Consider the following 17,248-nt stretch of genomic DNA (forward strand, 5'->3'; position numbering starts at 1 on the left):
ACTTGGGGTCTACGGAATGACGTACCTCGTCGTTTTCATGCATAAAAATTGATACAAAAGAACATTTATATATATATGGCGTACCTGGTCGTTTTCATGCATAAAGATTGATACAAAAGAACATTTATTTATATATATATATATATATATATATATATATATATAAGAGAAAAAACTAACGAGTTCAAATCGATTTGCATGTATTTTCTCCAAGCGTTTGAATTCCCACTATATGAAATTCCGTCAAAGATGCCCTTTGGCGGAAACAAACACAACGAAAAAAGGCTTGGAGTCCGATTTCCACACCTAGTTAATGGTCCATACACAGCTACATCAACAGACAAATGAAGGCGTTTTGTTTCTAATTCTTTTTTCCACATGATTATTTCGAGTTATATATATATAACTTGAACTTAATGGTAAATCAACGAGCTGTGGCCATTATTAAGAAACTAAACGTTATTAACTAATTAAGACCCTGATGATGATATTGAAAGTAACATGTAAACAAGCTAAATCATGCACCGAGATGAGACCCTTCAACTATAAAATCAATTATTATTTATTTTCGGCTTAGCAATTGCTGTCATAAATTATTGTGTGTTTTATAAAATAATTGAGACGGGTTCCTTTTAATGGGAAGAGAGAGTAATTAATTAATTATGGATATATATATATGGATATATATATATATATATATGGCTCATAAATTAGGGAGGGAGTGATGCGTTAACGAGTGGCCAATCTTCCATCGTTCCGAAGCTGCTTCGTATTGCAGGTCGCGGTCAAAAGACACGTCTCTTCCTTGTCCCCAAGTTGTCTGTTGGCATATCTTCGTCACGTTTTTGTAGTCAAGTGTGTGTATTCATCTTTTTACTGTTTATTCTTCTGACTCTATCATATGTGTATCTCTATCTATACATTCTAGATGCCAAGTGTATACTATTCAAAACACCTCATGTTAATTATATTATTTTTTTTTATTGATTGTTTGTAACCAAAATCAAAGATTCCTAAGCAAGTGGTCCGAGTGGTGAATTTCACACACATCCATATACATATATGATATATATATATATATATACACACACACGTAGTTACTTAGAAAGAAATGGGAACGGGCGCAACCCCATTGAAATGTTACAGCCGTTTCTTTTCTTCACATAAGATATTTCATTCAATTAAATTTTTTCATTCATTAATAAATGAATTTGCAATCTATTTTTTTCAACAACCGTATCAATATATATATGTTTCACTTGGACCTTTTATTGTAACTATATGGGTTGATGTCGACTAAGCAACAAATCCCATCCCATAATATAGAAGATAGATTTCATGATATCTTATTCAAACCGTTTACGTACGAGAAAGTAATTTCTATTTCCGGCATAAGTATTTATAATAATGTCAAGAATGAGTTTGCATTCTATTTCTATATATAGTGTTTCCCAATCCCTTATATATTGATGTTGTGATGCAATTTAGTAAATAATAAAGAATTATATATACTCGAACCATAACCATAATAAAGTGGAGAAAATCATAAAACGAAAAGTTCACATTATACAGAAACCCTAACAAGTGGCAAGTTCATAAACGTGCATTAAGTGACGATTAGTGTTTTGGGATTATTGGAAATTAGGTTTTCCTGGAAGTTAACCAAAAAAAGATCGTTCGTCGGTCTACGTACATGAAGGGACACTTGGAGTGAGTGACGATATCCATGGTTGAATCTTCTCTACTGGTTTCTTCGTAAATATTCGATGATCCCATACATATATATATATAATATGCGTTTGGTAGAATCATTATCCATGCTGAATTATAGGCCTTTTCCTAAAAATAACTAATAAGGCATTACCTTTAATTTTTTTTTTGCATAAAATAAGGTGTAAAGCAATGATCAGCATTAATTAATTAATTATACATATATATATATATATATATATATATGTCTGTGTCAGGACTTATCTATATTTTTGAGTCTTTGTTTTTTCTAGATAAATGATAAACATATGCATTAAATAAAAATGTAAATTAAATAAAAATATATACATATAAACTAACTAGGCCCCCTCGCACGGGCATGATGTGAATTATTGGGCCGCTCTGTATCAATGAAGGACAATATTATTTCGTAATGCATACGCACAAATACATGCATATATATATATATATATATATATATATATATATAACTGTATAATTAAAATTTGTATTGAAATTTAACCAAAAAAAAAAATTGTATTGAAAAAGTTACCAACTTATACGCGGTTTGCTTTTAACATGTAAAGCCTTCTATTATAGTGTTCAGCAATGAATAAATAATATTTGATTATACATTATATAGAATAGCATGAAGCTCCATGTATATATGCGTATATATACGCACACGTACACAAAAGACTCTGTATGATTAAAGCGGAAAATATCAATAAATTTGTTCTGGACAGTTTGGCAACATCTAAAGCCCTTCTAAAGCACTTGCTTCCCTCCTAAGGTTTACATTTTAATCTCATTGATAATAATTTAATTAATTGACGTTATAAAAAAAAACTAATTAATTAACGTAACAAAATGATTATCAAACGTTATCGTTAAAAAGGCCAAGTTGGTATAACGTTTAATCAATGAAATTTCGAGTTGTTAATTTTATATATTCGATAGAATCTTTTGGAAAAGAAAAAAGGCATGGAGAAATAACAAGAGAGTGCCGACAAATTAAAAAAAAAAAGTGATTTATCTGTAATTTTGGTTTTGAAAAACATAGTAACAGCAAGACAAGTGATTATTACTGTCTTATATGTAAAGTTGTAAAAATGGGTATGTACGGAAGTTTTATCGAGTCGTAAATAAAATTACAAACATCCGTACGTACGTTGACATTTATAATCTTCTCTTATGGTCAAAATATTTACTAATGACTGACGAATTCTTATAAAGTATATTTTGGCGCAAATTTTTAATATATATATATAGGGATTTTAGCATATGATTGTGTATCTATATATATACATGTAATCACGCACAAAACACATAATTCTCTACCACACCCTCCATCTCTCACGTATCATCAAAGCTTTTAACGTAGAAAATGGCAAGCATTTCAAGTCAACCAATTCCAAGAAAATCACCATTAATACTTCTTCTCATCACAAATCTCTTGTGTCTTAATGATTTCGCTGTGTCCGAATCCAATCCCTCGCCCTCTCACTTCTCAAGATTCTCAAGACAGCCAACTCACAATGCTCATGACGAACATGAATCCGAAGGGCCATCAAGAATCGGACACAACAAGAACATGAAGAAAGAGTTCTATACGTTGGTCCAAGAAAGCATGAACCGGGCTATATGGGCTCGTTCTCTTGCCCTCAATCTCACCATCTCTCGCCGAACCGCTCCGACCCACGTGGTAGATCCAGCCAACGATTGTCGAGAACTACTCGACGACACACTCGACATGTTGTCTCGCATCTTCGATGGCCGCGGACACAGTGACGAGGACGACGTCCATACGTGGCTAAGTGCGGCTCTCACGAATCAAGAGACCTGCAAGCAGAGTCTCCAAGAAAAGTCAAAGTTCCATAACCACGACACAACCATGGACTTCGTCTCGAGAAACCTCAGCAGTCTACTGACCAACTCTCTCGATCTTTTCGTGTCAGCCAAGGCTAAGGGTCGCCGGAAATTGTTGTCGGAGAATTTTCCGGCGTGGGTTTCTTCCTCCACGCGAAAGCTTCTAGAAGCTCCGGTGGAGGAGCTGAGGGTCCACGCGGTGGTAGCGACAGACGGGAGTGGGACCCACAGGAGCGTCGGAGAGGCGCTGACGTTGGCGGCGTCGTTGGCGGGGAGTGGCACAAGCGTAATTCACGTGAAAGCGGGGACGTATAATGAGCACATCAACATCCCGACCAAGCAGAAGAACGTTATGTTGGTTGGAGATGGAAAGGGCAAGACGGTCATTGTAGGTAGCAGGAGTAACCGGGGTGGTTGGACTACTTATCAATCTGCCACTGTCGGTGAGGATTTCTCCGTAAAATTTCTAACGAGTTCAGAAACTATTAAATACACATCACACGTAACTTCACGAATCCACTATATATATAATACTAATATAATGAAGGAGTAAATTCATGAATCCACTTAACATATGGAATAATTAAGGGTACAAAAATATTATATATATGAGATGATTATCGACAAGAATTACATAATATATAATATAAAAAAAAAAGTAAAGAAAGAGAGACATATATTGTCTATAAGATAATAACATGTAAGAGTAAATATTCTCTTAATACATACATTTCTACCAAGGCCTAAATTCAAGAATCCACTTAATATACACGGTTAAGGAAACGGAAATATTATAGCAAAATTATATATAAGACGTACGTATTATTCCGGCAGCTGCGATGGGAGACGGGTTCATAGCTCGGGACATAACGTTCGTGAACAGTGCCGGTCCGAACGCGGGACAAGCGGTGGCGCTACGAGTCGGGGCGGACAGAGCGGTGGTGTACCGTTGCTCGGCGGAAGGTTACCAGGACACACTTTACACGCACTCGAAGCGGCAATTCTACCGGGAAACAGACATTTCGGGCACCGTCGACTTCATCTTCGGCAACTCCGCCGCCGTGTTCCAGAGCTGCAACATAATGGCTCGTAAACCTCTCTCCGGACAGAACAACTTCGTCACGGCTCAGGGACGCATCAGTTCTAATCAGAACACCGGTCTATCCATCCACAACTGCAGAATTGGAGCCGCCGAGGTAATGAATCATCTTAACATTTTACTACGTCCGGTTATTTCAGTTCCGTAATGCAAAACCAAATAAAGCTAACGCTATATAAAAATCGAATAGATATCATTTTCTTAAAAAAATGAACCGAAATGAATATAAAAACCGATTTTTTTTATAAAAAAAATAGAAAATTTCTTTTCATCGATAAAAACAAAAAATAAATAGAAAAAAATTAAATCGAATCCAATGTAAAATTTGAAAAAAAAAAAATAGAAACTTTTAAAAACCATATATACATAAACCAAACACCTCAAACCGAAAATGGCCACCTGACCTTTGCTTTGCTTTTCCGGTTATGAAGTTTGCTAATGATCCGGTGAAACAACATGAACGTTTAAAAATTAGTATTTTAATGTAAAAATAAAAACAACTTATTTCGTCAAACCCATTAAAAAAAACATGATGAATAATCAGAATCATGTTGCAACAGAGTCTGGGCGGGTCGAAAACGTACCTGGGTCGGCCATGGAAGCAGTACTCGAGGACGGTGGTCATGCAATCTTTCATCGACGGCTCGATCCACCCATCCGGTTGGTCACCGTGGTCCGGCAGTTTCGCCCTTAACACCTTGTTCTACGGTGAGTACGGAAACTCCGGTCCCGGGTCTTCCGTTTCGGGTCGGGTCAAGTGGTCTGGGTACCACCCCTCTCTGACGCTGGCCGAGGCTCAAGGCTTCACAGTTTCAGGTTTCATCCAAGGCAATATGTGGTTGCCTTCTACGGGCGTCTCCTTCGACTCGGGGCTTGTGAAGTGATTTGGTTGTTTACAATTAATTTTAAAAAAAAATCAATTATACTGATTATAGTTGACTTTTGATTAAGCTAAAGATTGTGGTAAATAAATGGAAATAATTGTCTATTATTGAAAAATGTTACGTTTTTACTGCATGCGTCGCTTTTTTTTTTTTTTTTGTTGTTCTTATTTGTCGACAAGTTTTACCTGTTTGTTATGTTTTATTTTCTATTTTTTTTTTGTTGGTGTTGGAGATGATACTCCCTAATAAAACTTGAACTCGTCACAGCTTTGATTTTTCAGTGTTGTATTGTAACAATGTCTATAATAATTTAAGTACGAATGATCATTTTGTTTTTCTCTAATACACACGTGTGTATATATATATGTATATATTTCTTGACATTTTTTTTCTCCAGAGTTCGTTGACAAGCCATTATATCAAAAATACTTTTATTTCACTATTTTGACTTCAAGACATATTTTTTTCCAGGTGTGACTTTAAATGCATGTGATCAGAAATTTAATCTTGGTCATATTGATTATAATATTAAATTTACGGTGATTACACCCATTTATATTCATTGTATTCATATATTTTTTTAATCTTTTGATAAAAATATTATAAATTCAACATCAATGTGGTCAAAATTAAATTTCTTATCACTTCAGATAAATGTATACCTTAAAGTGAAAATAGCTGTTATCAGCGATATTTTGTCCATGTGGGTTTAAAAAAAAATATTTTGTCAATCTATCATCGACATATGAACATGGGCTGTTTATGTAATTAACTCTTGGAATGGCATTCGGTGGTTGGCCCATTAGAGGCCCATTAAGCTTACACAGAGATCTTGCTACAAAATGGATGAGGTATGGAATGGCAATTTTTGTAAGTAAGAGGGGAAACACCTTTTTTTCCTCGTCTTTATTTCCACATTTCCTCCTCTGTTCGTCGTTTTGACTCCCGAGCTCCTCCTATCAATACGCAGCCATGGCGGCTTCTTTGCAATCCCTAAACCCTGCACTGACCCGAACCTTTGCTTGTTCTCATAGGCCTTCCTTTGCCCCCCTACGTTCTTCATTCCTCAATCGACATTCCGCCTCCTCCGTCTCCTTCAAACCCTTGGTTTCTTTTCGTTCCTTTGCTCCGCCACTCGCCGCCGTCTCTTCTGCGGCGGACACGGACTCAGCCAAGACCTTCCATGGCCTCTGTTACGTCGTCGGTGACAACATCGACACCGATCAGATCATCCCTTCCGAGTATCTAACCCTTGTACCCTCGAACCCGGATGAATACGAGAAGCTCGGCTCCTACGCGATGATTGGCCTTCCTGCATCCTACACCACGCGCTTCGTGGAGCCTGGTGAGATGAAGACGAAGTATTCCATCATCATCGGCGGCGACAACTTCGGCTGCGGATCGTCGCGTGAGCACGCTCCGGTGGCTCTCGGCGCCGCCGGGACGAAGGCCGTGGTGGCTGAATCGTACGCCCGGATATTCTTCAGGAACTCGGTGGCCACCGGCGAGATTTACCCTCTGGAATCGGAGGTTAGGGTTTGTGAGGAGTGCAAGACAGGGGACGTGGTGACGATCGAGCTGAAGGAAAACGATAGCGTGTTGATCAATCATACGACGGGGAAGGAGTACAAGCTGAAGCCCATCGGCGACGCCGGACCGGTCATCGATGCCGGCGGCATTTTCGCATATGCCCGGAGCACCGGCATGATACCATCTGCATCATCAGCCTGATTGTCTCAGGTATTACTTTTGAATCTTGAAATGTGATTGCCTTGTCATTTGTGATGATGATTAAACTGGGTAGGGATTTGATAGAAGGATCATCATTGAGCATCGAATTGTACAATCTGAGAAGCCTGCTATATCGATTCATACACTGGGTTTCGCATTCTCCTGCTCTATGATTGTCATGGGAAAGTATCTATATGTGAGGCAGTGAGGGTCGTTTCTTGTTCTGAGATGTTTCAAGTTCCTCTCCTTGTGTTATTTCATTGGCATTCATATCCTCCTGTGCTTGCTTGCTAAGATACAGCCTCCAATTACAAGCCAACCCACAATACCTCTGAAATCTCGTGATGTGGATCTTGGGAAATTGTGTCTATCATCATTGTTCATACTGGACTGCTGTTTTTGTCACCAGTGACTGACTGCTGAAGATGCACATCTCAGATGTTGCGCTTGTTGTTTCAATGCCCATGTTTCCGTTCCCAACTCTCACTCCTCCTAACAGTTCTCCCCTCTGTTCTGTTCTTTGTTCTGCAGGTCCAGTGTGAGTGTCCCTTACAATAAGATGTGTGCTTTGTGTGGGCATTATGTGATTCTGTATTTGCTTTCTTTTTTTTTTGTTTTGTTTCAAGAGACCAAACAAGCGTTTTGTTGTCCTTAGCCTCTGTTTTTTTATGATCTTCCTCGTCCACCAACCAAACCCTTTCATCTCTGTTTGCTTTCCAAAGGCAAAGAGTCTATATGCTCACTGCTAAAGTTTCTGCTGTGAAGGCAAATATTGCCACCCTTCTATTTGACAAATGAGACATTATCTTCTCTACCCATTAAATATTAGATTGAAATATAGAACAAACCACTATGGTATACAAAGATCTGTTACAATATCAGAAAGACGATAAAGGGGGAACAATACTGTCAAATAGATAAACAAAGGAAACAAGACTTGGAGAACATAACTTGTACACTGATGTAAAGAGTCCCACATAACCATAATGGTTGATAATTTGTTTTGTTGTGTCTGTTACCATTTCTTTTGTGTGTGTGTGTGTGTGTGTGTAAACATCGCTCTCCCTATAAGTTCTAAGTCTGATTTGGTGAGAAAGCGAACCAACCAACCTTGGAATCACACGGGAAAGCAGATGTAGAAGTTAACTTGAGCAGCAGGAAAGCATCGTTGCTTGCTTTGCGCCGTCGTTTCCGTTCTTCACCAAGCTTACCCTTTTGACGGTTAGTTCAGCTTTGTAAGTATCGGAGTTCAGTTGTTTTCGACTAATGTTACTGTAAATCTCCCGAATCACCATCTCAAAAGCTGTCTTCACGTTGGTTGAGTCCAATGCCGAAGTCTCCATGAAAAACAACCCTTCAGACTCCGCAAGGCTTCTGCCTTCCTCGACGCTCACAGCTCTGATGCTCTCGAGATCGCGTTTGTTCCCCACCAGCATTCTTGCCACTGCTGTTTCTGAATGAGCTGCACACAAGACGGAATCATGAGCCCTTGAAATGCAAGCTCTTTCCGGATAATCTAGACGATGAAACACAGAGCCGGAGAGAAGAATGTTTAACGACTGAAACACACACTGGTTTCCAGACAGCCAATGACTTTCATATGATAGTGCCGGATAACAAGAGAGACATCCCCCACTTCGCCAATGCCTTTCTGACTTCATCAGTTTACACTTCCAATGCTCAAAGGGCACTAATTTTGACTTTACATGGAGAAATCAAATCATCATCGATGACCCTTCTTCATATCTAAACACCATCACTGCCATCATTCTATGGAGGATCTGATCTCTCTCGACGAAATACATCAAAAGTTTCAGCACCACAAACACAAGAAACCCAATTGCGAGAGAACAGTATCTCAAAATCAACATCATAGTCTGCTTCCGTCCTTAAAATGTCGCCCGAATTTCTACCAAATTCATCAAACACCTAAACCTATACACCAATCAAAACCACACTCAACCCAAAGAACCAAGTGCGAGGGCTTAAAAACAGCTCAAGAGAATGGGGAGTAGATACCGTTGAGCTCGTCGAGCCAGCGACCCACGTTGTCGAAAGTGGATCCGCGGGTGATGTCGTAGACGACGAGGGCTCCGACGGCGCCGCGGTAGTAGGCGGAGGTGACGGCGCGGAAGCGTTCCTGACCAGCGGTGTCCCAAATCTGAGCCTTGACCTCCTTCCCGTCGATCTCCATGCTCTGTGTCTGAAACTCCACTCCGATCGTGGCCTTCGAGTGCGCATTGAACTCGTTGCGTGTGTACCGAGAGAGCAGATTAGATTTCCCGACGGCAGAATCCCCGATTATCACTACCTTGAAGAGGTACTCTTCCCCGCCTTCGTTGTCCGACATTGCCGTATCTTCTTCTTGAGAGAGAGAGAGAGAGAGAGAGAGATTTATGGTGGTGGACTGTGGTGTTATTAGGATGTCAGTGAGGGCAAGTATTGCGCATGAAGTGGGTTCATCATCACTCATATACTTTCGGAGAATTATTTCCTTTTTTAATATATTTTGTGTCATTCCATTATTTTATTTAAAATGCAAAAATGATAAATATTCAGTTCAGTTATGATATACAAAATTGAATGATAACGAATTAACATAATTATATTCTATTAGAATTTATTCAAAATTGGATACATTTTTTTTTAAATTAAAATTTTAAAAACATGAATTAAATCTAAATCGTAAATGAAAATATTTTTTAGAAAATAATGATAACGAATAAATATTAACCATTGTTTATTCTAACCAAACTAATGAATAATAGTTTGGAAATAGCTTATTCGTTCCATATTTATCATATATGAAAACACATCGTTTGTGTGTGTGTGTATATATATATATAGTCATTACAACTTTGGCCTCGATGCATTGAAAATAATGAAACATCGTGTATGTATTGAGGATCGAGTGCAATGAATTTTGAAGAATTATAGAATCATTTGTATACGTCAGTATATATCTATCAAATAACGTCTATTTACATTAGAATAGATCCCTACCTCATGTTATCTATTTGAATATGTAACCTTCATACATAAACCATGTTTGGATTTTTGTCGCGACATTCCAAAAATCAGATTCTTCCTCGTATGAACTCCAATATCAAAACGGTTTCGAGTATAATATATACACGCATGCATGTTTAAATCATAATCTGTTCTAAGCTATATTTCGGACCTTTTATTGCAAGTCAGAGACTTTAGTGGTTGCTCCAAAACCCTTGGAACTGAGTGTTGGCTTTTTTTTTTAATGTCTTTAAGGTTCCTTCGAGATTGGAAGTAAGACAAAAACATCTCCTATTGCATGCACCCACAAGTACACTTCTCCGTATCCTTCCGCAGTGTCTGCAAACCGAGAATCAAGAAAAATAAGCACATACTGTCTACTAATGGGTTCATACGAAGAAATATCCTTGTATATGTGATGATATATATATATGTATATGTATGAATGAATGTTAAGGCACCTCTACTTGGTGTTGAAGACCTTTGATATGCTCCACAGCCAAATCCAACATGTCCGCGTAGCTCGTTTGCTGCCAAGTTTTACAAGAGCTCGGCGATTATACTTACACAACTATATTTTAGGGATATACACAAACATACATATATATATATATATAATTGGATCAAAATGGTCCATATTCAAAGGTTGGTCCCGGACCTAGGATAAATGTAGTCAGGTCGAAAGCCCGGAAAACTATCCTGAACATCAATATATATACTCTCTTCTCACCTTGTCCATATTGGGAACCAATTCTTGCAACTTCTTCAGTTTCCCACTTATTCTTGTTCTTCTCTCCTGCGTAAGCATATGCATAGACATATATACCACCATGATAGCACCAAAAACACTAAAAGATTAACCCTAATTAACATTAATATCTTTTGTGATATTTCGATGTGTATTGATACAATTGATCCACATTATTAAAGAATGGCAAAATATTTGAGTCGATAGGTTGAGTGTGATGACTTTTGATGTGTGGATGTAAGTGTGTAAATATGTAATATTGGATATATGTGAGTGGGAGTTAAAGTTAAATGTGTGATATGTATATTGGTGTGTATAAATACGGTATGGACTTGTGATTTTTCATAAGCAAATAGCAAGAATCAATTTAAGACAAACATTTCTCTTCTTCTTCGTTTTTTATTACAAAATTCTTTTTATTGATTTTTCAAGAATTATTTTTGCTTTTATTTTTGCACCATATGATACTATGGAGAAAATAAATACTAAGAAACTGGATTTTAATAAAAACTTCAATTTCAACAAGATGGTATTAGAGATTAAATCAGTTCGAAACACAACGTCACAACAAAATTAATTAGGTACGAGAAGGCACACAAGCAATAAACACAAGGGAAATACTAATCTCAATTACAAACACAAGAGACACAATCACGCAAGTAGCACCATGGTGATAAACCAACAAAATATTCACCCCGTTGCAATTTTCGACGAACAAAATTATGAGAATTGGGTTGTACGAATGAAGATGACAATGATGTTGAGAGAGTTATGGGATATCGTTGAGAACAAAATTCAACCACAACCCGTGGAGACTCCACAAATACCACTAGCTTCGCACAATATGTTACTTTGATGAAAGCAAACGTTGAGATTAGAATAAAAACCAAGAATGTGGTAAATCTATCCAAATGCCTACATTAGACCCTTTTCCATAGACTACTACAACTGAACCAATGATATCTATTGGAATAGGAGAATCAAGTGGTTCACAATCTATAAACATTGAAGAACGTATAATCGATGGAAGTTTAATACCACCACGAAATCCAAGATAAGAATTATGGGTCGTTTACTTGTTATTATTCCATGAGTATTAAATTATTTAGCAGATATCATAGATATATGTTTTCTGTATTTGGTTGAGCCAATAATCTTTGAGAATGATATAGAATATATATTCTGAATAGAGAAAGATAATAGAATATAAAATCAACATGATAAAAAAAGTAACATTTGGGAATTGGTAGAGACCCCAAGATAAGAAGACCATCACGGTCAAGTGGATCTACAAGACTGCAATAGATGGATCTTTATAAAAGTATTGATCGTGATTGGTTGCAAGAGGTTTCATTCAAAAGTACGGTGAAGATTACACTAAGATTTGTGTCGTCTATTAAGATATGATATGATCAATTTGATTAAGTCAATTACGACACAAAAGAAGTGGATATTGCATCATATGAATGTGAAATCTGCATTTCTGAATAGAGATTTTTCAGACAAGTATTTGTGGAGCAACCTCAAAGATTTTAAATAAAAGAGAAAGCAAGCTCTAATAGCATATGATATAATAAAAATGATGGTTATTTTCTAAATTAAGGCTTATAGAGATGTCTACAAGGCGGTTTATATATCCGAATATTTGGAGAAGACATATTGATCATTTCAGTTTATATGAACACTATGAGTGTAGCATGGAGCAAATGAGAAAATGATAAAGCGATTCAAAGAAGAATTGATGAATTATTTCGAGATTATAGATCTTGGTAGGATGGAGTATTTTCTAGGTATAGAGATATATCAAAGTCTTGATGGAGTTTTTTTGTCTCAAATATGTAAAGAAGATATTGGAGAAATTCAATAATATGATGGATTGCAAACCTGTCCCATTGGAACCTCATGGTAAGAAAACTAAAAAAGAGAAGAAAAAAATAAATGCTATAGAATACAAAAGCATGGTGAACAATTTATTGTGTCTGACAGCCATAAGACTCGATCTCATGTTCGATGCAAGCTATCTTTCAAAATTCATGATTAGCAAACCCTGATGACACATATTACCAACAAAAAAGATAGTCTTGAGATATATCAAGAGAATTATTGATCTTAGTTTACACTTCAAATTAACCCGAAATTTTGGCATTATTGCAGAAATATATATTGTGATAGTGATTAGGACGGAAGTCAGAAGGACATGAAGAGTAAAGCGAATACGTATTTAATTTGGGAAGTGTAGTATTTTTCTGTCGGTCATACAAGTAAAAAGTTGTTGTTCAATCAATAGCAGAAACATAATATATTTCTATAGTTATACGAGTGAATCAGACAATATAATTGTGTAATCTATTTGAGAGTTTGAGATACAAATAAGAGGAAAATATATTAATATTTTGTGACAATAGATTGACAATGGCCATTTGAAAAAACCTAGTCTAACACAAAAAAAGACAAAATATATGAAGATCAAATATCATATCTGTCACATGAGATGAGAATGAAGGAATCATCAAACTCACTTATTGCAAAAATTGGAAACCAAATATTTTTACAAAGGCGCTATCACCATTAAGATTCAACATTCTTAAAGAATAAAAAAAATATTGTGAGCCAATAGTAGTTTGATGAGTTTTGTATATGTGGATGTAAGTGTGTAAATGTATGTGAATCGAAGTTCATATTAAATGTGTGATGTGTGTGTATTGGTGTGTATATAAATACTTATATGAGTTTGTAATTTTTCATGAAGCAAATAACAAAAAGCAATTTAAAACAAACATTTCTCTTTTCTTCTTTGTTTTTTTTTATTATAAAATTCTTTTTTTTAATTTTTCAATAATTGTTTTTGTTTTTTATTTTCACGCTATGGAAAAAATATATTACTAGACCTCATTTACCACACGATATATATATATACACATATATCTCTCTATATATATATATGCAAAATTAAAGAGTTAGAGAAGGGCAGACCCTTTCGGCGATGCTGCGTGGGTGAGTGGCGCAACCGCGTTTCGCCCGGATCTTACAAGGGACCGAATCTTCGGGGATGTTCATTAAGCTCTCCATTCGCCCCATCTCCAGTGACGTCTGTGGCATGCTGAACTGAGAACCAAAATCTCTCTTATATTGTATATGTGTATGTGTATGCGTATGTATATGTATGTGTATATCTTTCGGTCAAATTCCATATGGACCTTTCCTAGCTTATGCAACTATGTATATATATAAGTTATTATATAATATAACACATAATGACCAGCGAGCCATGCATATAAATTAGCTATAAATCTCAAGTGGATGCCCGAATATATATAGTTTCTTATATATGCCGAAACACCCCATATAGTTTACATTTTTGAGTTTGACACATTCCTAGCTTATGCAACTACACACACACACACACACATTCTTGAACACATAACATAACCTGGGAGCCGTACATAAAAAATTTGCTATAAATTTCAAGTGGATTGAGGTTCATGCCCTAATTTTTTACATATTGTTTCTCATGCTACCGTTACAAGAAAATGGCATGTTATCAATAAGAGATGTAAACGTTGCAGACACAAAAGCACGTACGGACACAGCTTAGTGAACAAACAAAAAATAGTGGATTGGTAGCCAATCACCTAAGCTTGAAAGCATAGAAAAGGATTAGGTCAAGGGGGTTCCTATTATATTATATATACGGACAATTCCTTGAAGCTACCCTTCACATTTCATCAACATATGTATGTATATATATGGGGTGTGTGTGTGTATACCTGAGTTTCTAGGGTGAAGAAATCGGTAGTCTTGGATCGTTTTCCGGGTTGATCTATGGCGAAGCTGATGTTGGAAGAAGAAGTGTCCCAAGAGCGATGATTGTTATCGATTCCAAAGCCCATACAGCTGCTCGACGCAGCGTTAATGGCGGTTGTCTCCTCAACCTCCGAGGAGATCCTCGCCAGAGAACGATGATCAGCCGTCCCGAAGCTCAGCTCCGCCTTCGGCCTCGCCGGCCTCCGGTGGTTGCCGCCGTATCCTCCGCCGCTTGGTCGTCCCAAAGAGAAACCTGTTTCCCCATCCATCAACAAAAAAAAGTTGTTTTTTTTATAAAAAAAATTTCTAGTGATAGAAGGGAATCGAGAGAGAGAGAGAGAGAGAGGTAGGGTTATATTCCGTTTGTTTTAAAAATAAAATATAACGTTAAAAGAGGAATGGGTCCATGGGGGAAAACCCAATACCTTTTGTCTTATAACGTAAATTATTAATTGAAAAATTGGCGTTGGTAGAAAAAATGATATGAAAAGAATCTTAAGAAATATCAACTTTTTTAGATACTACAGTTCAACGCTTATGCATTCCCGACCATACGTTATACATTTGACAATGGAAACATATATACAACCAAAAAACACACATAAGAAACCGAAAGCTTCAATACCATCAACATATTCTCAAACCTCAATCCAAGTATACATCAACGTACATATATACGTATTATATTGTATTGTTATTACTGTATTATTGTTCACATTAGACTGAACAAACTGGTCAATGACATAATATTAATGGTGATTTATTCGGATTTCCGTTCGGATCTAGTTATATTTGAGTTCGATTATTTCGGTTTTAAAAAAATTATAATCGGTTGGGTATTATTGGGTATTAAGATAAAAATATTTATTTATTTACTTACAAAAATTTATGTTTTTCGGTTATTTTTAATTTGATTTGGCATGGATTCATGATATTTTTAGTTTTAGATAAATAATAACCATTCATTCTATTGATTAGATTTATGTCATATATTATTCGATTAAGATGTTGTTAACCAGATAAACCATCTTACTAAATAATTCCTTGAGACATGTAGGCAGAATTTTATTTTTATTATAAATGCAAGTGGATACGTTTCTCGGGCGGCGCACATGGATTCCCGGAAAGTCGAAAACTGTTTACCCGTTTCAATTCGATGTACTGAAATCAAATTACCAATAAATAAAAAAAAAGAATTTTAAATTCAAAAAAATAAAAAAGAAATTAAAAACCTTTATAAAATGCAAGTGAAGGGCACGTCCAAAAATCCAAATGGTGCCTGTGATAATGCCACGTCATGCTTTTGCGTTTCGTCAAGTGGATGGATAAAATTATTCCATGAGCAAGTGGACTGCTTTTGCCAAGTGGATCCTTTTAAAATGTGAGCTATTTGCGTAAGTTGCATTAATTAAAACCCACAACTTGCTAATCTTTCATGAAACTACGTGTACGTATACATTTATACGTATGTGTATGTATACATGTATACGTGTATACATGAACAAGATCCACGCTAGCTTCTAAAAATAGAAAGAGAAAGGTGCGTACGTACGTATGTTTGTTTGGATATTCAATATATCATGGCGTCTCGTATGTTATTATTCTACACGACAAAAAACGTACAAGTAAAACAGCTATATACCTTTTCATGGATGGGTAAATTAAATCCATTCAATTTTAAATATACTATATACTTTTTAATATTATTATTTTATTTTCAAAAGATACAGTTGATCACATTCGTTTATCAGATTGCACTGTAATGATTTAAAAGAAATCATGAATATATGTAAATATAATTTATAATACCCGTTGATATAAAAGGTTAGATCTGGTTGAATATTTGATCCGATATTTAATATTTCAACCTAATGAATGAATAGGCAAAAACTTTGTTTTAGTTATAGATCCGATGGACACTTTAAGGCCCATAATAGAAGTTGGGCCCGACCCAAATTCCCGGAGGGCCCACTTAATGCATGCAAAGATGTTACAATCTTAGTTGGGTCATTGATTCTTCTGCAAAATAAATATTTGTCTGATGTTATATCTAATATGCTATTTATGCGGTCCCAATTATAATAATTATCAATATTTGATGAAGGCTTATTATTCCGTAAAATAAAGTGGTATACATACATATAAGTTATTACTAGCCTAACATCGTCCACGTATGGATTGAGAATTTTCAGACGAAATTCAAGCGACACTAATATTCCAAAAGAAATATAGGATAATTCACATGGTAAGAAGATTATGTAATAATCAATATATTAAAATTAGGGGTGATTTATCTCGTTAATTAGCTAATAACTAAACCAAATCGAATCAAGTATCATGTAACCGTAACCGAATAGATTCCGAACCTCGAACGGACGAAAAAACTATTTTTTT

General features: G+C 36.1%; 4 protein-coding genes across 4 annotated transcripts; 2 read left to right on the forward strand and 2 right to left on the reverse strand.

The window, feature by feature from the left end:
- The first annotated feature begins 3,031 nt into the window (after positions 1-3,031).
- Positions 3,032-5,833, forward strand: LOC104822583 (probable pectinesterase/pectinesterase inhibitor 16). Its single transcript, XM_010554197.1, has 3 exons — positions 3,032-4,022; positions 4,414-4,775; positions 5,239-5,833. The coding sequence occupies exons 1-3, from the start codon at positions 3,098-3,100 to the stop codon at positions 5,560-5,562; spliced, it is 1,611 nt and encodes a 536-aa protein (XP_010552499.1). The 5' UTR covers positions 3,032-3,097; the 3' UTR covers positions 5,563-5,833.
- A 599-nt stretch (positions 5,834-6,432) lies between these two features.
- Positions 6,433-8,043, forward strand: LOC104824129 (3-isopropylmalate dehydratase small subunit 3-like). The gene is made up of 2 exons (XM_010556473.2): positions 6,433-7,302; positions 7,825-8,043. Exon 1 carries the CDS (start codon positions 6,535-6,537, stop codon positions 7,291-7,293), a length of 759 nt encoding a protein of 252 aa, XP_010554775.1. The 5' UTR covers positions 6,433-6,534; the 3' UTR covers positions 7,294-7,302; positions 7,825-8,043.
- LOC104823360 (ras-related protein RABA5c-like) lies at positions 7,897-9,735 on the reverse strand. The gene is made up of 2 exons (XM_010555287.1): positions 9,313-9,735; positions 7,897-8,755 (listed from the first exon to the last, which is right to left on the reverse strand). Exons 1-2 carry the CDS (start codon positions 9,641-9,643, stop codon positions 8,436-8,438), a joined length of 651 nt encoding a protein of 216 aa, XP_010553589.1. The 5' UTR covers positions 9,644-9,735; the 3' UTR covers positions 7,897-8,435.
- A 524-nt stretch (positions 9,736-10,259) lies between these two features.
- On the reverse strand, positions 10,260-15,176 carry LOC104824942 (transcription factor bHLH129-like). Its single transcript, XM_010557482.1, has 5 exons — positions 14,818-15,176; positions 14,024-14,155; positions 11,033-11,098; positions 10,764-10,832; positions 10,260-10,641 (listed from the first exon to the last, which is right to left on the reverse strand). Exons 1-5 carry the CDS (start codon positions 15,121-15,123, stop codon positions 10,594-10,596), a joined length of 621 nt encoding a protein of 206 aa, XP_010555784.1. The 5' UTR covers positions 15,124-15,176; the 3' UTR covers positions 10,260-10,593.
- Positions 15,177-17,248: the final 2,072 nt, after the last annotated feature.

This window comes from Tarenaya hassleriana, unplaced genomic scaffold (assembly GCF_000463585.1).
Source record: "Tarenaya hassleriana unplaced genomic scaffold, ASM46358v1 Cleome1, whole genome shotgun sequence".
In the NCBI taxonomy this organism is placed as follows: Eukaryota; Viridiplantae; Streptophyta; class Magnoliopsida; order Brassicales; family Cleomaceae; genus Tarenaya; species Tarenaya hassleriana.